The 25,177-nt window shown below is 45.9% G+C and overlaps 3 protein-coding genes across 4 annotated transcripts in view; 1 reads left to right on the top strand and 2 right to left on the bottom strand.

Moving 5' to 3' along the window:
• Positions 1-13,893, bottom strand: part of LOC131884456 (uncharacterized) — a 41,034-nt gene extending 27,141 nt beyond the window's left edge. The window contains exons 1-2 of one of the 2 annotated variants that reach the window (XM_059232241.1): positions 12,526-13,893; positions 2,967-4,406 (exon numbers count right to left, since the gene is read on the bottom strand). In XM_059232241.1, the coding sequence (XP_059088224.1) occupies positions 2,967-3,914 (948 nt within the window). In that variant the 5' untranslated portion in view covers positions 3,915-4,406; positions 12,526-13,893. Of the gene's footprint in view, positions 1-2,966; positions 4,407-10,037; positions 10,742-12,525 lie in introns of those variants that run through there. The other variant, XM_059232242.1, reaches the window with a different exon arrangement.
• Positions 13,894-17,557: 3,664 nt separating this feature from the next.
• LOC131884460 (intraflagellar transport protein 80 homolog) lies at positions 17,558-20,074 on the top strand. Its single transcript, XM_059232251.1, has 2 exons — positions 17,558-18,559; positions 18,661-20,074. The coding sequence occupies exons 1-2, from the start codon at positions 17,599-17,601 to the stop codon at positions 20,058-20,060; spliced, it is 2,361 nt and encodes a 786-aa protein (XP_059088234.1). The 5' UTR covers positions 17,558-17,598; the 3' UTR covers positions 20,061-20,074.
• Positions 20,075-20,308: 234 nt separating this feature from the next.
• Positions 20,309-23,102, bottom strand: LOC131884461 (uncharacterized). Its single transcript, XM_059232252.1, has 2 exons — positions 21,116-23,102; positions 20,309-20,650 (listed from the first exon to the last, which is right to left on the bottom strand). The coding sequence occupies exons 1-2, from the start codon at positions 22,652-22,654 to the stop codon at positions 20,309-20,311; spliced, it is 1,881 nt and encodes a 626-aa protein (XP_059088235.1). The 5' UTR covers positions 22,655-23,102.
• Positions 23,103-25,177: the final 2,075 nt, after the last annotated feature.

The following is a 25,177-nucleotide window of genomic DNA, read 5'->3' as shown; positions in this document are numbered from 1 at the left end:
AGTAGAGTAGAAAAAGAGAGCCCTCGGTCCTGAAAGCCACGACTGCATGCACTCCTTTGATTGGTCTTAGTGTTATAAAGCCATGGCATAACCACCACTTTCTTGTAATGCAGTGGTCAGTCGTGTACCGAGAAGCCTGTTCATTTCTGTATGAAACGCTAATGATTTCCAAGAAACGGCCTCATGAGCAGTAGTGGTAAGATTTATCTTTTTTGAGAAGGTATATACTTCAGCTCGGGTGTGTCTTATTTCCTTGCCTCGATTGAATGATCTACGTAGTCGTCAATGCGGAGAAACCGAACTCCGCTCAAGCTCCAATAACAAAATGTGGAGGACTGTGGACTTATATATCACCAGCAAAAAGTATGGCATGTCAGTGCTGTGGGCGGTTATTTGACTAAAAATGTGCCAATTCTCTTCATTTAGGACTGGTAATAAAGGCGGTTGTTGGTTGTTCGTGGTTGCGTGGTGTGGCCATCAAAGAAATCACTTGAGTAGTTAAGCTAAGACGATCCCCCTTGACGTGAGCTTTCATCGCGTTTCTATCAAGTGACTACTCCACTCATACACTGTGCTACTGCCACTACTATTCTTCATCGAGAGAAGGAGCCTCCAGGGAATATAACTACTTGACATGCCACCCTAACTTGAAACTTGGAGAATAAGCCCAAAGAGCAGACGGGTAACCTCGTTGTGTCAATTTTATTAGCTCCAATCCAATAAGTGTGAGAACTCTTTTTTCAGTCAGTCCTTCGATATTGGAGGGCTCAAAAGCTATGGTTATGTAGGCAACCTAAACGGATTTTCATTCTGAACTCAATTTCTCCCGTTGAATCTTAATCTGTTCGAAAAGGCTGGCAGTGTACCGTGGTGAAAAAAGTCTGCAGGAATTTGTCGCTCGTGAACCCTGACCTTTTAACCTTTGGGACAGTTCTCTTTTCTATTCATACGATTGAGCTTTGGGCTTAGAGCGTTTGCTTCCGTGCCATAAATCACCTAGGACATATTTTGGATTAGCACCTGGATAGCAAGATGAACATTTGAACAATCTAGCTCAGAAACATGGCGGAGAGGAGTTCATGCTGATAATAGATTCTTAAACTCGTTGAAACAAACTGATTCCAAGCGTCGTGTGGAAACAAGAAAACAGCAACCATCCACAAACATAAACCAGTCCTAGAATAGTAGTAAAAGTAATAGAATAGGGAACCGCCGCCTTGTATTGCTCTGAAATTGCACCCGAGCGCACTTGCTCACGTGTATTATCCAGATACAGAGGCGAGAATGGAACATCATATTTTTATCGCCTTGTCCCAGGAATGTGCGATGGCTGTCCCGATGGCTGTCCCGATGGCTGTGAGTGGCGAGTAAGTTAGTACCGGTTCAGCCCATCGGCAAGTCAGTCTTCCACACCCAGACTGGTAGTTCGTATGTTAGCCCGGAGCTTGCACATGAGGCGAGATATTTGCTGCCTTGCACTTCTTTATATCAAGGGTAGGGTCTGGAACATGGATGAGTGTGAGGGAGCAAGGAAGCAGAAAATGAATTGTGGCCAACTTGGGGGAACAAAGCACAGGCGGTAATGCAGGAGTTGAAGGAAAATAACTTTGTTGGCTTCCTCCCCTCCTCGGATCATCTGTCCATGAGATGAGGAACAAGGAACCCAAAAGAATGTGGACTTATGTAGGTGGATGATTAAGGACAAACGTTGAATGTGAACTCACGCCTGCGCCCAGCATCAGTAGTATGTGTACGTATGTATACTCCTCGTCTTGTTCCATAATGGGATAATTACGCGTGTGCACAATCTTGACCAAGGGCCAGGTCAAAGCAAAGATTTTGTGGACGGGAGTATACATTTTCCGCCCTCCCTTTCATAGCTGGTCTTTGTTTCTGGCTTCTTCTTGCCCGAAATCTCTACCCTTCTCAAGTTTCAGGCTCACACTTAGCCAAGAGAAAACCTCTTTTCCCTCCGTAAACTACATCCATACAGTACACAACGAACGCTCAGCTCAGTACATGGAAGGAAATTTGAGCGTTCGACCCCTTGAGCTCAGCTCGAGTCTTTTTTACAGTGAAGGAACGTTCTTCCTCATTGCCAGAAGCAGAGAAGATTTTTGCTTCGCTCTCTTCCCTGTCCCTGTTCCTCTTCTCTCCGTCTGCTTGCCCACCAGACTCGTGGAGCGGGCTCATGCAGTCCCTGGATCGACAAGAACTGCGAGAAAAAAGAGCTTGAAGGAGGCTCACGAGCAGAGCACGAAGACGTGTGGAACTCTTTGGTTGCTCAGTCTTCTTTCTATATCCGTCGTAGATGTGCGGGCACCCAGTTGGAACTTGGAACTTAGATGGGGAGGACTACTCCGCAGCACAATGACATTGTAACGTGCATGGAACCAATGTCTTGGCCCGAGCTGCAACGTAGTCCAATGCATAGTTACATTGTGCGTATAACTGGTCTCTTGCTTTTAGGCAGATACGTTCATGAGAACGATATTTGTTCTGTGAGGTACACCAGTTGAATTTGAAGACTTGGATCAAAACAAATCGAATTGCCAGAGAGATGATTGAACGAGGTCATTGAATTGTGGTTAGTATGAGCACAACGGATGATGTCTATAGGAGCCGATGTAACGTAAACCACAAGACAGTGGATCCGGTTCCACTTGAAAATGTTCGGACAAAGTTTAGCGAGGCTATGGCCAAAAGATAGGGCGGAGAGGGGAGTAAATTTGTGGAATTGTTTGTGAAACTCTAGGTTATTCTCCATTCTTACAGGCAGAAAGTTGTTAATCGATTTAATTGAGTCAGTTGTTAAAAGTTTAGTGACTACTAAGTGGAGGGAATGTGGTTTCCTTTTCTTTGGATCAAAGAATGTACGTTGTTCGAAAGTCGATCGCAACGCTGAGATTTGATTGTGAATATGTAAAATAGTACGTAGAAGTCGTAGTGGGAGGAGAGTGTCTTACCCTAGCGGCGATTGAGGTGGTTGGCTTTTCAAGCAGATCCCAGAGAAACTTTTGATATTCAGAGCATCTGGTGTCACCAAAGTCTTCTTCGTCCCTGGTCTTCAACGACTCGGCTTCTTTTCGCATCTCTTCGTGAACATGCTCTTTGCGTTGATGGTACTTGTGTTGACAACACGCCTCCAGGTACAATTCGTCGATGCCCCAAAAGTCTAGATCGTCACTGAAGGCTAGCACACACATTTCCTCCACTAAGTGGAGCTTGCCCGTGCGGTAAAAGTTTAATATTGAGCTAAATGAGCGAGGGTGGCGGTCAAAGAAATATTCATTATTAACCAGATTGTAGTCATCACAAAGTTCCATGAGGGCTTCGTGGGTGTTGCACTCGCGAAGTCGACCCAATCGGGTATGGGGTAACCTGTCTAGCGTCCGCCATAACACCTCGTGCTTGGTCCCTCCCACATTGATAAGCACACGTCGATTCAGGGCCTTGGCCCGTGCTATCATAAATGAATCCGGAGGAACTGTTGACCCACCACACCGACCCTCGGGGAGCGAAGTGGAACCCGGCAACCCATTCTCACTTTGAGTGTCCTCGTCCCATTTGCTCGTTGTGGACGCCCCATTGGGACCATTGAGGCCCGTGGGAGAGTCCAAGTCCCCTCGTCCTGGACTTGAAACGGAATTGGGAGCGGCCAGGACATTGGCGGTTTCCTCCAAGGCCCGGGAGATATCACTGGGGACCAGGCCTGGGCCCAAGCCATATGTGTTGTTGATTGTATTATTAGCAGTCGTTTTTTGTAAAGACGGTGTTGGCGGTGGCTGTGTTGTGGGGAGAGGGGGTGGATCATCGCCGGCACATCCTCCTCCTGTTCCGCTTCCACCTCCTCCACTTCCACCTCCTCCTCCGCCTCCTCCGCCTCCTCCGCCTCCTCCAGGATCTGATGACATTGCAAGGGGTCAACCACTTTTCACGTGGTCACACCCCAAGGGCTGTGATTCCACTGGCAGCCCTTCCGGTGATTTGAGCAAGTTTGTAATTGATAAGCGTGAATTGATGTGCCCCCCCAGGACAATGGAGGTGCCTGAATGAGTTCTCGAGTAGGAATGTGGGAAAGCGGTGGCAACAACAACAGGCTTGCTGAAGCCACCTCCTGGTTGAGAGAGCTGTGGGATGGACGGCTACTCTCGAGTGTAGGCACTCCTCCTCGGCCAAAGGCTTGGTCCAAAGAGTGTGGATCACCGGTTCGAAAGAAGTTGAGGAGCAAAATGAGTTCCTTCTGATGATGGCAAGCAGCCTCAACAATGACGTTGGAGGAGTCAAAAGGTGTTGTCGAGGTCGTCAATGTCGAGGCCGAATCAATGCAGGGCGGCCTCGTCATCTTCATAATCTGTTAAATCATGGTCACACGGGTAACGCACAGAAATGAAATCCAAGGAGATCTGGAAGGAGATAAAGAGACCATTAAGAAAGGATTCCCAGGCTCTGCCTTCAACGAATAAAATAAGCGATCATTCTTGCCTACACAGTGAGAGCCCTTCTCCCTTCGCCCCTCGCCCCTCCCACACGCCAACTTTAACGCATTGTTTTAAGCTAAGAACATGAGAAACAAGAGTATAGTAGTAAACGGCAGGAGGATGAATGGCATCCCAAGTGCAAGAAGCTCTCCAGCCTGCTTGCTTGGAATTCAAGACAGTCGACGACATTCTTTCTATTGCTTCTACCCCAATATAGAAGTGCTATTTGCACCATTTTGCCTCGAATAGTGCTCCTCATTCTCGTTCTATCTCATTACTTGAAGCCTTGGCAGTAAGACGGGAAGAATAAAACCACAGCCAGTAGCAGATGGCTCTCACCAATTTGCTTAGATGAGCTAGGAGAGTCTCAAGGAACATAAAACTCGTTTTGCATTTCTCCCCTCCCTCAATCTAGGGTCTCTTTAACAAGAGAATTAAGCAGACCCACTCAAGTTGGGAGGGTTCATAAACCAAATAAGGAGCTCGTTTATAAGTACGGAGATGAAGGTTCCCGTCTTGCTGTCTCTCATTACCAGAGGAATCAAACGTGTCAAATAATGCAACCTGACACCACCTAAAAAAGGGCTTTTTTGTCATACGGTCACCTGTTGCATTTGAGGTCAATGTTTTATTGGTACAGACTCGGAAAGGAGCACGCATTTTCCGTGTTTCCGCTTGTTCCGGCTATGTTCCAACTCTATCCCTCTTGTAACGAGGCATCAAGCTGTCAATAGGGGATCAGGAAGGTCCTTCCTTACATACAGAAAGTCTCAGGGATGCCATCACCCCACGCAATCTCACGCCCTATCTTAAGCTTCTTCCAATGGCACCAGGGATTTGGAAAACATATTCAATCACAATATCCGTAAGGTCAGAGATGATGTGCTCCCAAAAATTAAGTATAAAAAAATCGCTCATTGAATCATCTAGTTGGGAGTCCCTGGGTTGAGCAGTTCCATGATTACCATCAAGTGTTGGTCAAGAGCCAAGTTCGTGCGAGGTCCTTCACCACTTTTCTCTCAATTGGATCAGAGCCAAATGAAACGAAGGCATTCGTGAGAAAGGGAAGACAGGCCTCTTTTTGTTCAGGTTGCATGGACGACATCAAAGCAAATAATCATATCCCGGTAGAGCCCCTGTCAAGGTAGCAAAGATATTCGGGCATACCATAAAACTTTTTAGTGCAAAGTGTTTATGTCGGATATCCTGCCCACACCTCATATCTGCAAGCTTTTCCTAGGCTCGGTTTCTTGTCGCTTTTGAACGATGGCGTTGGATGAAGTGGCAGGGATCCATCAGGAAAAGGCCAAAAGATTGTAGGAATAATGACCTTGATTGATTTGTGTCGTGTTGTTTGCAGGAAAGCCTGCCAACCAGCTAACCAGCCAACTCCAGAGCCAGAGAGCAAGCGAGGGTTTAGTGGGAAACTTTCTCGTGCAATGAAGCCACCTGCTGTACGGCCAAGGCAGAGCAAGCGAGGGTTTAGTGGGAAACTTTCTCGTGCAATGAAGCCACTTTCATGGTATTGTTGGAAATTATATATACTCCGTGCTTTACACGGTGCACATGAGCGAATGCGAAGACTACGACGACGTGTAGCTGCTTTCACGACCAATTCAAGCCTGTGGGATCGTCAGCGTACTTTTATGGTTGGGGGACTCCTTTCATTCAGATCTATGAACAGTAGAAATAAGGTCAGACTCGAGCAGCGCAGGTGACTCGAGGTTGTACTGTAGGGGCAGACGACTGACTCGTAGTGGTTTGTTCGTTGTGCCTTTATTTTGAGAACATTTCCGAGGAATGTCAAGGGAACGCAGCTCAACCATTCGAGAATGCTGTGATGTGGGAGACCAAAGGCCATTGTCACAATTTTTAATCATGAAAAAGGCCACACTGAAATTACATCACGAGTTCAGACTACTTGTGTCAGCTTGAGGTGTGAAGGTTGCCAAAACACCGAACATATGTGTTATTCTTAATACACCGACAATTTGCTCTTTACACGTGGTATGCGTGTTCAGCTACACGCATGTATCTCAACGTAACATAAAACGTATCATTTCCCTAGGGATTGGATCTTTCCAGATACGTGCACATGATCTTGGTGAGACATTCGAGTATTAAGTGGAGCGTTTTCGTTTTGTGCCTGCCATGCCAGGAAGGGAGGGTTGGATCCAAGCAACAAGTGGTGTTGCTATTTCTTGTCATTCGTCATTGTCTGATCATTTTGAAGAGGCACTCACTCCTGGGGGTCTATTGAGTATGATCCTAACCCATCGTGTCGTGGTAAAAGTCTGTCCTTTTGCCCTTTGGTGTGAGTTCGTTCCGTTCTGCTCCACTTCACTCATTCTTTGTTTGATGAGGCCTAATTGGGGAACAACACGCAGAGGAAAAGCAGAATGATAGACGGAGAGACAGAGAGGAGACCCAACGGTTAAAAGAGAGGGAGAGGGCGATCAAAAGGGACTAAGAGAAAGGGGAAAGTGGCGATATTTGGATAGATGTTCAATAGGCTGCTTTTCATTTCATTAGCCATGAGCGTGGGGTGATCTGTGCGTGCTCTTTTCCCATGAACTGACCAAGGAGATGGCCAATTGTTTTTCCATTACTAATAACATATTGTTGTTCGTGTGGTGGGATTCGGTGTTGGCGTCGAGGGCAGTGGTGATAGTCGTGGGTTTGGGAAAATTGAGCCTTGTGTGGTGTAGTGAATCTATTTGTAGCCTATGATCCCGCGTCTCGAGAGAATCGGCGCACTCTGTAAAATATTAATGAGTTACCCTAAACGGCCAAGCGAGAATGTGAACGAGATAATGAAAGACAAACACGAGGCGTCGTGTTCGTCGAGTATTTGATCCCTCACTGGGATTGGCAACTCATTGAATTTCAAGCCTAAATTGAATGTCGCTCGTTTTGGTGACCGTCATATAACTCATCGAGTTGACGGACTTGTCAAGTATCGAATAGCCAGTTCTCCGACAATTCTGAAAGCCCGTAGAAGCACGTGCATATCTACTACATGCATACATGCATGCATGAGGACATGAGAAGGAGGAGAAGGTACAGGAGGAGGAGGAGGAGGAGGAGGAGGACAGGGACTATGAATGTTGTGCTGGCTTTCCTCGAGATCATTAATTCATGAGAACACAGAAGAAAGTGGACCACATTATCATGGAGGAAGGAACACATGGACAAACGGACCTAAGAGTCTGCTCGCTAGCTGTCTGCTTCCTCGTTTCTTCTTGAAGGTTCCAGATTTCTACTTGCTAGCTCTTTTATTCTTAACCAATTTTGCATTTTATTTCTATTGCTTGGTGTGTGTGAGAAAACTTGGCCTAATTGAGAAGTGCCCAGACGCAAGCAACCTAAGTAGATTCGAGCCATTTTTTGTGGATCAGATAAAGGTTGGTCTCGATCTCCCGAATGCGCTCAGTTTCCCTCTCCCTCTCTCTCTCTCTGTTGTATCCCCTTCCTCGCACACACACTCGCTTTCCCACTCACTTTCACACACACTCACACACACACACACACACACACACACACACACACACTCACACACTTTCAAGCAAGTGTTCTGACATGGGAGGGTTGAAACTCCATGCATAAATTTGAATTCTTGGTTCCACATGGAAGTCCCATTTTCAAATCTCAACTTATATGCATTACTTGACATCTGACGGTGCAGTTTTTTACCCGTTGAGCCCCCTAGCAAAAAGAGGGAATAAAATCCTGATCCACATTTTTTAGAACATTAGCATTGCCCGAGTTACGGTATATTCGGGAATAAGACCGTTTTCCTGCTCTCCCATTCGGGAACTTTGTTTTGATTTGTTGGAAGATGAATGAGATCTTGAGGCTGGTTTTCTAGCGCTTCCAAAGTTGTTTTGAGGATCATGGAAAAAACAACAAAATCGAATCCTCCTTGAGGGGATTTCTCCGTAACAATACCAACGACTATTATTATCCCACTCCATCTCGCTCATCTTTCCTTGCTTGATTGTCAGTACCAAGGTTGCTTGTGAGAGCTCACTAAAAGGCGATGTGTCATCATGAGAAGACGCTGAGTAACAAATAACCTCTATTAATCGATGGCTAATCAATTATGTTAGGCATTTCCGCTCGTGCATCGAAACATATCCGTCCCTCTGACAAAAATGCTCTCAATTTTTTTGTTGAAATTAAGGACCTTCATCTCAGAGACAGAGAGTCATTGGGGATGCAATAAAACAGTTTCCTAACCATTGCAGAAGCCCTGTTGAGAAAGGAGAAAAGTGTGACAAATCCACCATTATTCTGTTTGATATATGATGAAGAATGTGGCTGTTTGTATTATCATTTTTTCTGCTTTGAAGTATGTACATTACTATAAGTTCAAGATTGTTGTTGTTGGCATGTTCAGTCCCAAAAAAACCCTCCAACATGCTATTGGACTTTCACGAAATATTTCTAAGCAGTCTGAAGTCTACCTTTTTCCTTCTTTTCTCCAAGCGTCAAGAAAGCAGATTTACTTTTTGTTGGTGTACTTTTCTGTTGTACTGCAGGCCACAGTGGTACTTGATACGTCCATCCATCTAGTTATTCTAGGCCAGTACTGTATTCCTCTGGTTCTTCACCCTCAACGACAACAACTACAAAATGGAACGATCAAGCCCTTAGTGTTCCCCGCTCCATGTACATAGTTGGCCCCTCTTCTTTTATTCCTCCTTCTCCTTCATCATCATTCGGTGGTTCTCTACATGTACAGCTCTACAGTTCTACAGCCAGCCCCTTGCCAATGCTCGTTCCAGCTGGTGCTTGTGAACTCAATGTCCATACATAAGTGTGTACGTATGTAGTATGAACGTAGTACAGTATGCATATGGGTGGGTGCGTGAATGTGTACATAACTCATACAAGTGTGCTTTCCCTAACAAAGTGGTAAACTGGTCGTGGTGGCGGTGTTGGTGGTGGTGGTGGTGTTGGCGACCAATGAGTTCGTGGTGGCGGTTGTGCCACGAGGAAACCCCCAGAGGAAGAGATGGTTGTACTTCGCGTTTTCTCAGTTATCCAAATTGTGCGCATAGAGCATAGCCAAAGCCTTCAACCAAAGGCCTCTTTCCCTCTTTTCTTCAGTCTCTCTCGCACTCGCACCCACTCACTCACTCACTCACTCACTTCCTATCAGTCTTCGTTTACTCACTGTATATCCTGGTAGAACAAACAGAGTGATAGTGATCGAATAGCCGTGGCCTAAATGACCACCCGCTTCAGAATACTAGTCGTACACTAGTCCAAGCGTCCTTCTTCCTTTGTGGGAAGGAAGACACACGTGAAATAACCCACAAGCAACTATCTAATTAACGAACGCCAAGGCACGGGTCGTGGCGTTTGTTCGAAATTTCAAGTTCAAAGCGGGAACCCCTCTCTCTGGCCTTGCATTCTTCCCTTGAACATTGACTAAAGTCATGACAAGTGACATCTATGAGAGGAGTGTCGTCAATTGTTTCAAGGGGCCTGATAAACGCTCGACAGCGAAGAGAGTGGTCAATGGACGGGGAAAGCTAAATTTCCACTCACCAAATTCATTATGGACGTTGTTTTTGCGCGTTTGTCTTTTGAGCGAGTAGCAAAAAGCACCGAATGTTTTGATTTAGAGATTTGCGTGCTCAACAACCCAACGGGATGAGCTGTAGTTACTCGTACACACTTTTAGGGCCAGCCTATGACTGTTTTAGATACCAACCCATACCTGTTCTCCAGAGATATTGCACCTCTGTGATTCCACCAAGGACTCGGTACATTGCAGTACACGCTCTACGAGCCATTTCAGCCATGGCTCAACAGTGCTAAACTGTGGCATAGCATCGGATCGCATCCCGTCACCTCTGTCTGTCTCTGTCTCTCTTCTCTCTCTTTTCTTTGGGGTGCTTATCATTCCCGTCACCTGACCATACCCATATGACATAGTACTATATGCACTTTGGGCTGAGGACCAGCCAACCACTCGAGGGCTGTAATGTACCGCACGGCTATTGTAAGATGGTTTGGAGGGAGAACCAAGTGGGATTCGAGCTCGTGTGTGACGTCAACGGTTTGAACCCATTCAAAGTGCTAAAACTGGCTTTGACTTATTGGATGAAGACAATCTGCTTATTTAGGTCGAGGGTTTGCAAGCTTGGAAAAGGTTGGCAAAGAGTCTTTGACATGACTCGCAAGGCTCGAGCAATTTTGCATTTTTTCAGAGGTTCAAAAGAATTCAAGTCATTCTAAATGGTCTTGAGCCTTAATGAGTCATTCCATAAGCGCTGTGAGTCTTTATCTTTATCAAAACATCATCCTACTCTGCAAATTATTTCCATTTTAGGCTTTTTTTTTGGTATCCCTACTATGTCGAAGCTACAAACACTTGCAATTAGCATTGAGTGTTTTTCCTGATTTGATTTGTTATTTCTGAATCAGTCACTTAAAAAGATCACGCGAAAAAGATCCCGCGAATCATATCCAAACCACGTTTAACTTCGAAAGGCTCGCGAGATTGGAGTACAACTCTTTTTTAGCCACCGAAAGGCTTGTGGAACTCGAGTCATATTTTAGGACTCGTTTACAGCCCTATTTCGAAGTAAAGCTAGAACCCAACAAGAAGCTAGGCAGTTTTTGGTCGCTTTTTACGGCAGGAACACGTCGATTGTTCAGCATGCTTGACGTTTGTGGAGGAAGAAAGTGAAGGCTGGCGGAAAGGTCCCGAGTTTTCCAATAAAGTGGACAAGTACCTGTTGCCTTTCCTCTCACTTATAGCGAAGGGGCCAACTATTGACAAACTCCTGGAACACCAATTACAATCCAATTCTTGCTTGTAAATCGGCTCTCGGGAAACAAGGTTGCGCACGTAGTAGACAATTCAGCTCTTCGTGGAATATAGGTACAGAAATTGAACTACTAGTTGTAGTCTATAGGCTACATTAAGGAACTTAGCATCATCCCCAATTTGCAATTCAAGCTCTGAGCAGCCTCGACGAAGGTTTATCTATTCAAAGCCAAATAAAATCAGCCTAAGAAAACTACGCAAGCGAACAAATAAACAGCCGAGCGCCTCGTCGACCAAGATGGTAGTCGTAATAATGCCAATGACGATCTTTCCATTGGTTCCATGTATTGTCTGAGCGTCGATGTTCAAAGAGTTTTGCAAAATCAGCTGCGCTTAGTTGACTCCTCGCTCGGTATTTCTGTAGAAAATCATGCTCTGTTTCTCTCTTCCTCAACACAAAATAAAGCGAGGTGCATTTAACTACATGTTTTTTTCAGTTTTCCCGAAGTTTAAAGTCAGAAGGGTTAAAAGGCAGATTTAATGTATAGATTTGTGCAAACGCTTAATGTAGCACGATCTAACTCCCAAAGTACCTAAACACGCTGCCGAGTACTGTGGCAAATATGAAGCCATTGGATGTTCTTTGGAGTCAATCCCCAAATCTCTTTTATGTATACAATGCTCAAACCCATTCCATTTCCTGATCGTGTCACGATAGGTTTCAAGCGAAATGGAATAGAAAAAAGGTAATAAGAGGACCTCTAGATTCGCTTTGGAAAGGCTGCCAAGACCATTGACTCGGAGATGACGAGAAGAATTGGAATGATGTGGGAAGAGTTATCATACGAGGGGAAGGACAAGCCAGGAGCTCCCTTCACAACCTACGTTACATCCTAGAGCGATGTGAATTGTGAACGCTCGCATAGCCGGCAAGTGCATTTTTCTCCTCTTGAGAAAGGCAAGACGCTCGAAGAGTGTCCAAAAGAAATTGAGATAACGAAGGGGAAAAGCAGGACGATGTTTTCTCGGCTCTAAATTCTTGAAATGGCCAAATCCGTCAGCTGAAGGTGGATGGACTCTTACTCTCTGTGTCTGACGACTTTTTCCTCTCCGTGACTTGTAAGGACCGTAGGTGTTCATTCCTGTGCGTGTTCTTCTTTGAAAACACCTTTTATGTCAAGAATGAACCCAGAGACTCAGAGAATCCACTCCACTGAGGAGAGTTAGTTTGTTGGATGATGTCCTCCCCATTTGCCTTACCTTGAAGGTGCCACTGTCTCTTGAAGAATGAAAGGCCGATTTTCTTTCTCATGGAGAAAACACCACTTTCTTTAGCACATCCAGCATTGGTTAGCATGCATCATACATGATGCCGTAGTTGTAGGCACTCGAGGTCACACAGCTTGAACAGAATAACGGCAAAATTAGCTTTGTTTTCTTCGTTTTATGATATTTGTCTTGGGTTGGCGCACTTCACTATCCCTTTCGGCTCACATAATGATCATAAAAGAGCAGATTCATTTCCACCTGGTACAGCAACAGCGACTAGGACCGCAATTGCGACAAATAGTCGGCCACTTCATATTCTCCTCCTCCTGCTGCTGCTGCTTTAGTTGCTGTTGCTCCTTCTCCTTCTTCTGTTCTTGGAACAATTGGCCACGACCACTGATGAGACTTGCCGGAGTATAATGGAGCCCTCTTATTAAGCTGCACATATGTAAAAAATACTCTATTATTACTCCTAATGCAACACTTTCTCGCCTCAGACCTCGACTGACTCCAAGAGTGAGACGGTTCAAGTAGAAGTAGTTGCAATAGTGTTAGTTGTTGTTGTCGTCGGTACTGATGTTGTTGTTGTTGTCGCTGAAGAACTCGTCGACGAAGAGCAACAACAGCTATCCCAGCTATCTCCCGAGAAGGCCATGCACTCATTCACTCAATTTAGGAGGACCGGCCGACTGACTGGCTGGCGTTTTAACTTCCTAGCCAGCTGGCTAGCTAGCTATGAAAACTCCCAACGAGGAGGTGACTTGAGCATATTCATTCCCCAAAATTGACTTGGCACACAAGCCAACGAAACTGCGGAGCAGGCATTATTATCGGTTCCGCCGAAACTTTCACTTTTCATTCAGACTTGATCATGGTCCACGGTAGGAACATTCCTCTTGAGTTGCCGTTGTTCTTGTTCTTGGCGTGGAGCAAGTGGGGATGATGATAATGTTGTTGAAGATGATGGTGATGAGCATATTGATGAGCCAGATATACCTCTTCCAGACTTTGGATGGTTTTCAGCGTGCAATGTTTCTCAAATGTTGGTACCAATTTACATACTCGGTCACTCACTCACCAACACTCACTCACTTGAATGGACTCTGTTGAACTTGGGGCGTTTTTCCTGGTCCAACCCGGATTCGTCCCACAATCAACCCGGAGTGAGGCTGAAATCTGAGCCAACGGTTTCTGAAGCTCCGACTAGGAGGCCTCAGACCTGGTATACCTCATCTTTTTCATAATGACTGGCACTTGACATTGGCAAAGAGACACACAAGATATAGAGCGAGGACGGTGTTTCACACATGCTTTTTTTCGTTGCCTGGGTAGGCTTTTGTGAAGGCAAGATGTGCCTTGTCGTTCGGCCCCACCGAGGGATGAGTTTTACGTGGCGCCTTCTTCTTCAGATCGGTCGCGAGGCCAGTGCCTAATAATAAGTGGGGGTCGGTTTCAGCTGGGCTCGTGGAGCCCCTTTTCGAGGCCGTGCTGCTTCTGTTCCGTTAGGAATTGAGAGATGTGAACATGCAGCGGCGTTGGCGAGGAATCTCCCCGTTTGGCTTGAAGGAAGCAAAAAGGGAAACAGAAAGAAAAGGTTACTTGCTACCCTCGAAACGTCGTTTGTCGGTGCCCACGGTCACGCTCGCTCAAGTCGGTGAGTCAAACAAAGGCCATACACCACCAGATACTACTGTTTGTATGAACTACCGCTGCTACCACTACGAAAGTAAGATCCCGCCAGAAGTTGTTGCAACCTTGCCATCTCTATTGGGTGAGCTGAGCTCAGGAGAGACAGGATGAGGAAGGCTTGAATGAGCGCACGCCCTCTGTCTCAGATTGGTGAAGCGAGCGTGTTAGTGAGCAAAAGGCCGGCTTTGATGGCTATTTCAAAGGCTTCAATATCACTAGACGAGGGATAAGCTAGCAATAGCTCTACCACACACACTCGCTCGCTAACTCACTCGCTCACTGTTGGATAGTAGGACATCTACTACGACGACAACATCATCAACAACAACAATAATTTCAGTGCTAGTTCTTAACGACAACATCGAAAACTCGCCTATCTAGTCAATATACAATCAGGCATACAGCGAAGGACAAGGAGTACGGCGAATTCCAAGAAAATAGAAGCACGAGGGTTTGGTTGGTAATTTTGGAGCTGGATAAGTAGTAGTTGTTGTCTTTAGTAATGGAAGAAATACTGGTAGCAGTAACAGTACCAGCAGCAGCGAGGGCAACGGTGGTCGCCGTCGTAGTAGTTGTTGTCGCTGCCGTCGTCTTTGGAGGAGTTAAAGTGAGTGCATGATGTAGCACAGTAAATAGCAGAGTCCCGGTTACCGTTGAGCTCGGTCTGGATTCCAAGGAGATGGAGAGGTACGTGGTGGGATGGCCGCTTCATAGTCTTCGTAGGCTGCGTGGTCTGTCGAGGAACTTGTTCTGGGAGGAAGACTGAGGCATGTCGTCCTTCGCTCGCTGTTCCTTCGGTTCATAAGTGTGCACCCACGTTTTAGATGGGGCACAAAAGCGGGGCTCAACTTGTGGAGGAACCAGGAAACAAGCGGGACTCGTTCCCGGCTCCCACTACGTCCAAACGAGGGAGTCACAATACTACGACTCGCTGGTGGTGGCATGAGCGTGTGGGTGTGGGTGTAGTGTGTAGTGAGGGAGGACTTGAGGGGTCTGTTCTATCTTGTACGTAGTCCATGAGTAAGAGGCACACTTAGCTTAGCTGAAGCTTTTTTCGGGAATTGCACGGGTCTCACTCCACATGGGCACTTTGTGCCTTGGTACGGCGAGAGGGGGGGGGGGAGGGATGTAGCTCGTATTCAGTTCAACGCTGTACGTTCGTTGTAGGTCCCAACTACGATGTGCAGCGGCAAAGCTCGGCTGGATGAATTGGAGAGGGCGTCCTTCAGGTCCCACACCATGTACGAGCTCAATTTTAGGGGCCTTGAATTTTTGCTCCAAAGGCCACTCTCCAACAGCTCAATTGAGCAGAAGTATTTTTCAACTCGATGAAAGTACTACAAGTATACGCTAAATGTCGTACAGATAATTTAACCTGAAAGCCTACACACGAGGGAGGAATTGTGAGGAAAAGGACCCTTGCACGGTATTAAAAACCGATTTGGCCATGAATGACGACAATTGAAACTTGGGATTTCTAGAAATTGAGAAGCATCCGAGAGGCAGTTAGTGCGGGGAAATGGAGCCATTAAAGTTGAGTTAAATATCATGCTTTCTTGCTCCCCACTCGACCTTTGGAGGGCAGACATTTCATCTTAGTGCTATTAATAACTCCAAAAAGACAGAGACGGAGAATTTAATTGAATAGACGGAGAACGTACCAGAGTCTCACGTACGACACCCTCCTACCAATACGGAGAGAACCATTGGTCTTGACTCATTCATCATGCTTTCAGTTCTACTAGATAGAAGAGACTGAAGACGAGGAAGATCATTGCTTCCTAAGAACTCACTTCACTCTAACACAAGTACAAGTACGTAGTCAGCCCTTCAGTAGGAGTAGGTAGTGGTAAGCCGTCATGTCCAAAAGGTCCAATGAAACCCGGGAAGACGGAATGAGGCTCCATAACGCAAAATGTATCTTCCATAAATTGGCCTTTAGTCATGCTGTCAAGGACTGGTGAGGCAGAGAAAGGAAGAAAGAAAAGGAGAGGAAATGCTCTCAACCTTTATTATTCAGGTAGTTTGCTCTAGATTCTCGTTTCTCCATTAATCAAAGTGTCCTTCAGAAAAGGTGTTGCGAGTCATGCACACTAATACACCTGGGAACGGCAGTACTTGAGACAGACACACTGACACAGGTTCAGAGTGCGTAGTTAAAAAACCTCAAGCACTCATTGTCTTATCGCCGGGAAGGCGCCGCGAACTTTTAGACAACCACCATAAGCTGAACGATGATTTTGCTCCCAAGTTCAGAAAGTGACACGAGGACGCAAGACTCTTGAAAGTACAAAGTGCTCGAGAATGCTAATTTGCCCTTTGAGCAGGCTAGGATAAAATCTCTAAAACGGGGCTAAGATCAAGTTGAGACCACTTGTGTGTGTCATTAATAAAACTTGACAGAATATAAGCCGTCGTCTGTTTTCTTGTTTGAGTCATCAGGTTTCTTTTCTTTGCACTCGAACCGGTCGTGTGTAGGTTCTGTTTGGGATCTGTTATAAATTATATTTTGAATGCGACATTTCAAAGATCTGGAAACAGTTTTGCCCTACAACATCCATCGAATATTGCATATTGAAATTGGACTTGTTTTTATCTAGAAATGAGTTTCCGAAACTTCTCAAATGGGCCAGCCACAGGGCCCTTTGGCATTTGCATACAAAACCTACTTATGCAACAATGTTCTTTTAGTTTGTTCTAAATGCAACAAGTCACTGTATTTCATTATCTGTCAGCATCGTCTTCGGTATCGTCATCTTCCGTTGGTGGTTCTTTGAGTATCTTTCGTTATTGAGACTGGATATTTTCGGGCTTTGATGTCAGAAAGTTCCTAGATGACTATTAATAATTCATTCATCCCTCCTCATTGGTTGGTCTATCATCTAACTACTGTCATCGGCCCAATAAAAAAAGGTGGAGAGCGGCGCAAAGCTCTCTGTGGACTTATCTTGATCCAAAAAGCCAAATGTTCGTGTTGTTGACTCAGCTTAGCCAAATAGATAATTCATCAACCACAACCTAATGGTCTTCCCCCAAATTGTGCTACCTCTGTAACGAAACAAAAATAGTGGTGAGCGATGATTACAGAAATGCACGTAGTACAACATAGTTAGTAGGCATGGCTCCTTTGGCGGAATCAAGCCCTTTGGTCTAACTGCATATGTAGGTCTCAATACATTAAAATGTTGCAAGAAAAAAGTGACAGTTCTATTGGTCTATTAGTTCATTCCTACCACTTCTGAAACCTCTAGAACGCGCCAAGATATGCCATCTATTGAAAACAATTTGGAACTATCCCAATACCTGCTTTCCTTCAACCATGCAACATTCCTGTTCGACCTACCAAAAGGGGGTTGTAATAAGCTTTTCGCGAACATGAGATTCAAGACTTCAAATCTAAAAGAGGCCAAGCACTCGGAATTGGTCTCGTGTGTCAGTTGGATGTCACCCGATGATGTCATCAGCATCGCGGATGATCACAAGATCCTAAAATGGAACCTGGTGAGTGCCGAGACGCAGCCATTTGCGGAATTGCCCCAGGATTTCCATCCAACGGATGTGCATTGGCTACCCAAAGGGCAGGCATCAGGTGCTGGATCCAGGGCCAAGGGTGGACCGAGTGGCAGTGACGTTTTCCTCGTCACTTCTGCTGAGGGCAAACTACAACTGATCAACAAGAATGGGCGCATGGAAAAGTCCGTGGAGGCTCATCGAGGAGCTTGTCTGGTTGGCCGTTGGAGCCATGATGGAGCGGGCATCGTGACAGGGGGTGAGGATGGCGCTGTTAAAGTTTGGTCGCGATCTGGGATGCTGCGTTCCACTCTGGCCTCGAACACCATGCCCGTGTATGCCTTGGCTTGGTCCCCAGACTCGAGCCATGTCTTGTATGCAACGGACAAGTTGCTCACCATTAAGCCTTTAGCCCCGAACTCCAAGCCCATTCAATGGAAAGCCCACGAGGGGCTCATTCTGTGTTTGGATTGGTCACCATCCAATTATCGGATCATTTCTGGAGGGGAGGATTGTCGATACAAGGTGTGGGACCAATTTGGTCGGCAGTTGTTCAACTCGAGTCAGCATGATTATCCCATAACCTCGGTGTCTTGGTCAGTGGATGGGCAATTGTTTGCAGTCGGTTCATTCAATACTCTTCGACTTTGCGATAAGATTGGGTGGTCACACTCGTTGGATAAACCGGCCACAGGAAGTCTGTACAAAATTGCTTGGTCAGCAGATGGGACCCAAGTGGCTGCGGCTTGTGGCAATGGCCATGTCATCTTTGCTCACGTTATTGAGAAACGAATCGAATGGAAAGAATTTGAGGCCACTGTTACGGGTGAGGATGAGAGAGAGAGAACGTATGCTCAGGGCAGAGGAGACTCAAGTGCTTCAAGTGCTTCATTTCTACGTACTTAATGCGTTGTGTATTTGTTACAGGACGAAAGACCATCTCTTTGCGCAATGTCACGAATGATGCATGGGAGAAGTTGGAATTTCGGGACCGGATCATTCAGATCTCGATGGATTTTGGTTTCTTGATTGTAGTGACCACGTCCCAATGCTACATTTATACTACCCGAAATTGGAACACTCCGACCATTTTTGACCTCAAGGAAGGTTCCGTGTCCCTCATCATTCCTGCAGAGAAACACTTTCTCTTGGTCGAATCTAATGCTGTTCATCTGTACAGCTACGAGGCTCGTCTAATATGCAGTCCCAAGTGGCCAGGCATGAGACCGGAAACTCTTAATGCTCACACAGTGAGCCTCTGCAATGATACCATAGCCGTAAGGGACCAGTCGGATGAGAAAAATGTTCATCTGTTTGATGCTACCAATGGAAAAGCACTCAATGATGGGAGGCCATTCACACACCGACAGGAGATAGCCGAGATTGCTTTGGATCAGGTGGGCCTGGCCAACCAGCGAAAACTGGCCATTGTGGATAAGAATCGGGATCTCTTCGTGGCCAATGTGCGCAAGTTTGGGAAGGTCTCGAGCACTCAAGGCAATTCAGCCAAAATCGGAGCAATGGTCCAATCACTCAAATGGAACGCCAATTCCAACATGTTGGCGGCCATTCAAGATTCTCGCTTCTGCACCTACCTTTATCCGGCTGTCATATTCGTGGATCGCAATCTGCTTCACCGGACCATCATCGAGCGAGATTCGGGGGAGTTTGGCAAAAATCCAACTATCGTACTATTCTCGGGTAATTCTATATCCGTCCGAAGAGCAGATGGGTCCCTCGTTACCACGGCTGTGTCCCCCTATCCAGGCATGCTTTTTGAATATACCCAATCGAATCGGTGGTCGGAAGCGACCAAGCTGTGTCGCTTTGTCAAGGACGAAACCTTGTGGGCTTGTTTAGCGGGAATCTCCACTCAAGCCCGACATTTAGAAACGGCCGAGGTGTCGTATTCGGCCATTCAAGAGGCGGACAAAGTCCATTACATTCAGTACATCAAAGAGCTGCCAACGAAAGAGGCTCAGAACGCAGAAATGGCTGTTCTCACTGGAAACTATCAAGATGCCGAGAATATTCTCCTTCAGGCTGGTTTGACGTTTCGAGCCATCTTACTGAACATCTATCTGCATCAATGGGAACGTGCCCTCGACCTGGCCATCAAGCATAAGACTCATGTGGATACGGTGTTAGCTTATCGTGTGAAGCACCTCAATCGCTGCGACAAGGACGAAACCATTTCCAGGTACATCCAATACATGAAGGAGGTGGACATCGACTGGGAGAGGATTGGAGCCAAGATTGAGGAGGAGTACCATAAGGAACGCGAAATGGGAGGACGAGCCGGGAGACGAGGATCGAGTGTTCCGTGATAAGCAACTGGTGCATGCTCGACCAATTCTACAGTAATATATTTCAATGAATTGAATCAAACGGGGCTAGCAAGCACTCGCCATCATCATCACCACAAAATGTGCATTAGGGTCGAGTACCGCGTACTTAAAGTGGGGAAGGGGGGTGCAACTTGACTCAGATGAATGGAACTTATTTTCATGTTTGATGGAATATTTGCAGTGCTTATCGAAAGTGCATTATTATTTCATTCAACGAGAATGAGGCTTCAATCCCGAGCATAGATGACTCGTTCCGACATTTTCAACAATGCCTCTATAGAGATTTTGCCCTCGTGGTCCAATTCGCCCGTCCGCATAATGTCATCCACTCTGTCCTCGGCTAATTTGAAGGGGTCCATATTGCGCCGGTAGGTCATGTCTTCAATCTCTTCATCGGTGGGTGGATTCATGAAGCCCTTCTCAGCCACTTGATCCAACAGACGGATCATCATGTGGACCGAAGGTCGTGAGATCGAGCCCATTTTCTCGCTGTCGCAAATGGCGAAAGCCCATCGAACTTTGCTTTGGAGTTGATCGCAATTCAACACATCAATCAAGACGGCGAAATCCTGTGAAAAATTGGACGTTGGTATTAAACGGCTTTTTGTTCCTCTTGATCATGAATCATGATCCGTTTCATTTCAGGAGTTCCTAGCTTTAAAGTTAGCTCTTCTACGGTTCAGGTTGGTCGAGGCTCGTTCCATGTCGTCCCATTTAAGCGGATTTATTGCCTCGAACAGAAGGGGCATTATTCATCGAAAACAAGGCAAAGCGTTAGGTTTGAGTCAGTGACGGCTAGAAGTGCTTCAAGCAAATCCGAAGTGCATTAATGTGGTCCCTCATTTGTAAATGGGTGGAACAAATTTGAACTTTCACGTAAAAAATGTGCAAACTGTTTTACCAGAAGAAACTTTTTGCCACTTAGTAATTATGAATAGAGGGACCAATTAGGCGCTTAAGCCTTCTGAATGAAAACGGATCTTTGTCGGAGGCAAATGACTGAGGCATAAGAAAGAGAAGAACTACGAACTCACCTTAAAATCCAGTCCTCCCTCGCCCTCTTGTTCCATGAAATGAAAGGCCAGTTCTGCCATCTCCTCTTCTTCTGCCAACGGAAAGGCTGTTTTGAAGAGTTTACTAAACTGATCCTTATCCATTGTTCCCAAGGGACATTCCTCCCGGAAGCGACGGAACCATTTCAAGAGATCCTTTTCTTTGAAGCGGCAGTGCTTGCGGCACCACGAGAGATCCTCAGGCATAAGGTACTTGCCCGTCTTCTTTCGGCCTTTCTCCCGCCCATGAGAAATCTCCTTGAGATCGTTGTCGATGGAGGCCAAGTCTCTGCCTTCGACTTTCAGGTTCTCTAGGGTCTTCTCCCAATCGGGTGGCTGCCACTCGCGTTTAACTCGCATCAGGGTGGGTAAGATTTTCACATCCGTCACCGTGTCCCAGAGGCCATAGGTCTTGGGATTGGGATCCATGGGTGGTTTGTTGAGGTTCTCGATCTCTTCGGGCTTGGCAAACATTTCCAAATAGCGTGGTTTGGCATTCTGGATCCGTTTCTTAGGATCAGTCTCTTCTTCATCTGAATTGGTCCCATTGCCGTGTTCATTGACCAATTCATCCGGGTCGAATTGACGACGCCCAACTGAAATGACTTGTGATTGCTGAATCATTTTTTCGACCTCGGAGAGCTCTCGACCAATCTCGCTCCTAGCCACGTCTTTCAGGGATTTCTTTTCTCGAATGGGTTGGCTGAAAGCCTGGCAAATTTGATCCACTGAGGCAATGCTTTTGGCTCCCGTTTGACCAGATATCTTTAAAACATCCACAATCTGGTTTCCACTTCCATCTTGGTCGTTCTCGTCTGGAGGCAAATTCACCACAATTTGCGGCCGGATCCCTCGCACCTGCTCCCATAATCGTTCCAAGCTGTCGGTTTTCTTCACTGATTGATGTTTGACTTCCGAGGCCGCGACCTCCGGCTCGTCCAGGCTAATGCTCGGCCGTTTGTCATCACTGCCTCTCCGAGAGGACGAGGATCCACGGTCTGAACTACTGTCCTTACCCCTGGCATGGGCATCTCGTGAACTGAGTCGGCTTGTTTTTCGCCTTTGATCCGATGCGGCCCTGCCTTGAGACTTTTTCATGCTTTGATTCGACTTTTGCCGCATCACTTCGCTGAACGTCTTGACCGATCTGACCTTCGCTCTAAGTCGAGCGGTTGTGTTCAGACCTTCATGTCCATTTGGGGATGGACTTTTTGCGTGCTCCTCGGCTGTATTCAAGATGAGTGTCTCCGTATCTTTGTGAGCCACGGGTTTCTCAAAAAGAGACGAACTCTTTCTACGCCAATGATTACGAGCGGACTGCTCATCGTCCCGACTACTGGGTGTGCCGGGCTTGAGCTTCCTGGACGACGGCGAAGGACTCGAGGACGCCGAAGAAAGTGGTGAGGCCAAGTTCTCGGGACCATTTCGATGGGCCACGGAGAAAACACCTTTCGTTGTAATAGTAGTGCCAACGGTAGCGGCGGCTCTTTGATTGTGCTGGTGGTGGTGTTGAGCCATCATCTGTTTCGTTACGTTTCCATTGGGCCTGTTTACCAAAAATAGACTGATTGAAGGACGACCACGGCCCGAGCACGGATGAACCTCAAAGTCATTGCACAATAAAGCTATCGTTAGTTTCCAACAATGTTACAGTCAGTAGAGTACCGTCCTTCCTCTCGCTATATTGTTCTCGACGTCAGTGGCTTGTGGACGTGAGGCCCTCCTCATTCCGTTCATTTCTTTAGTTCGTTTCGCCTTGCCGTTAGTTTCCTCGTTGTTCCCTCTACCCTGATGGTGTCATTCAACACGACAAGGTTGTAATTCACAGCCGGGGAGCAATTACCCGCTTGGTTCCTCGAGTGGGCTGCTTGGAATCCCACTGACAGGTGCAGCAACAGGGCGTCTACTTGATCCTGCCCTCCCTTGGTCCTTGGGGTACGTCGTTCTTGGCCCTTCACCACCTCCTTCCGAAAGATGGATGGAAGTGACAACGAGAGCTATAGGACGACAAAAAAAGAAGCGAAATATACTTGTTGTTCGATTATGGATCTAGGAACCCTCAGCACTTCACCAATATTTTGGAACAGTTCAAAGGGCAGGTCTAGTCGGAATTGCAATCCAGCAAGACCTTGCTGGGCCAATACATAAAACTTTTTGCAGCATTCACTTTAATGTACCCACGGGATACCATCCATAGAAAAAAGGTTTATCCACAAGCTTTTCGCTTTGAACTTATTCAACCAGTTTGGATCCAAACTGAGCTAGCCCTGCCTGTAAGTGTTGCGCTGTCAGTGAACTTTTTTTGCATGCAATGTTTCAACAACTTAGTACCATAATGGATGATCGTCATTATGGGCTAATATTTTGTTATTTCTCCAATCTAACCCGATTTCTTTGTTACGATCATTGTTCGGAACTTCTTTGTGTTTTTCTGTGCTCCACTGTTGGCTTCTTTCGTCTCTTAAAGTTCGTTCCAATTCCAGTGGCTATGGGAACTTGGGAAGACCGTCGTCAACAGGCAATCGCACTTCTAAGTAGAAACGAACTGGACCAAGAATAACAACCAACCAATCACCAAAGTCTGCTTCCTCTATCCCCTAGAAGCCAACTACAATACGTTCAGTAGTCATGCACCCTTACATGAACAAAGCCGGATGATTGGGAACTACCAAAAATATTTGTCAAAGATTTTCCAAAACCTAAGCTACCGTATAGTACAAAAAAAAATCTACTTTGAACGAAGCTAGAATGCAGTATGGTCATTCAGCCATTTTGATGACGCTGCGTTACTACGTAACAATGGAGGAAATATTTAGATTTGGTTCTGCAAAATCCGCTCATGAGCTTGATCGAGAAGACTTGGTGTAACCTCGTCCAAGGTTCTTTCTCCTTTCCACCAGGAAAAATGCATTGCCACAAATGGCACGTACAACTTCTGTCATCGTAGGAATCCATCACTCTATGAAGCTGAACAATTAAGATCGCCAATTGACAACCTGACCATGCAAAATCTAAGTGGTATCCGTATCGGGCCAGTTGCATTTTACGTTTGAGCTAAAGGCTTTTCCAACCAATGGTTGTCAAACATTGAAAGGCTTTCTTAATTGTGAGATACTGGCTGTGAATCTGGATTGTTTTGAAAAATACATTAAGACATCCAACATGTCAAGTCCAATTTGTGCCCCGATATCTACTTAGGTAGGACAGAGAGACCTTTAACTAGAGGAAGTGGACATCAGCGGAGCTAGACCAATTTTTCTTTTTCTCACAGCTCTTTGACAGAGTCATAAATGGAAACAGGCAGTAAGGTACTGGCATTTGAGACCTAACTGCACATCTGTCATTATATTCATAATTGTCTATTCTTAAAACGCTAGACTTTTTACTACATATACCAGAAACTTTCTATAGCTTCATTTAAAGTAAGATAACTCAACATTTTGTCATAAAAACACGATATTTTTTTTTATTTTAACTCGCTTTTCCATAATGTATGGTAGTATTCTTTGTGACTTTTTGGGAGCTGAAATATTATTATCACAAAGTGGCCTTGCTTCGCCAATTGTTATGTCTAATCCTCCTGTTTAAGGTATCCTCTGGGTAGGGTTAGCACTTAGTGATTTACCTGTTAAAACATGGTCTGTGCAGTATTCTTAGTCGCCTTTAAAAATCTTCAATTGGTGACATTTTTTTAATTCCTTTGTAATTAGATGTTTATTTCGAATGACGGATATTCCTTCGGCCAAACTGAATGTCTACTTGAACATTTTATACTTGCAAAAATTTGCAAGACAATTTTATTGTGATAATACCAGTGTTTGTGATCATTGAATTGTTTCCTTTGAAAAACATATCTTGAGATCCGTGCAGACTGAACAAATCACCCATACGATGCTTGGTGCCCTGTGGCATACCAAAGCGCATCTTGGATGTACCGGATTTCGTGATTTCGATCTGTCGTCAATGCGGGTCAAGTTTTCGACCTTCGGCCCCTGCGTGCGGATGTGAAAGCGGACGTACTGGCGCGGTTCCCCGGCAAGCTGG

This window comes from Tigriopus californicus, chromosome 8 (assembly GCF_007210705.1).
Source record: "Tigriopus californicus strain San Diego chromosome 8, Tcal_SD_v2.1, whole genome shotgun sequence".
NCBI classification, from domain to species: Eukaryota; Metazoa; Arthropoda; class Copepoda; order Harpacticoida; family Harpacticidae; genus Tigriopus; species Tigriopus californicus.
The sequence above is the reverse complement of the archived record's forward strand: the minus strand, read 5'-3'. Positions and strand labels throughout refer to the sequence as shown.

Bases quoted from the DNA above. Each gene is read 5' to 3' on its own strand.
- LOC131884460 (XM_059232251.1), top strand. From the start codon at position 17,599: ATGAGATTCAAGACTTCAAATCTAAAAGAGGCCAAGCACTCGGAATTG. The intron at 18,560-18,660 runs GTGAGGATGAGA...TATTTGTTACAG, and splicing joins ATTTGAGGCCACTGTTACGG to GACGAAAGACCATCTCTTTG.
- LOC131884461 (XM_059232252.1), bottom strand. From the start codon at position 22,654: ATGATGGCTCAACACCACCACCAGCACAATCAAAGAGCCGCCGCTACC. The intron at 20,651-21,115 runs GTGAGTTCGTAG...AATTTTTCACAG, and splicing joins AGGGAGGACTGGATTTTAAG to GATTTCGCCGTCTTGATTGA.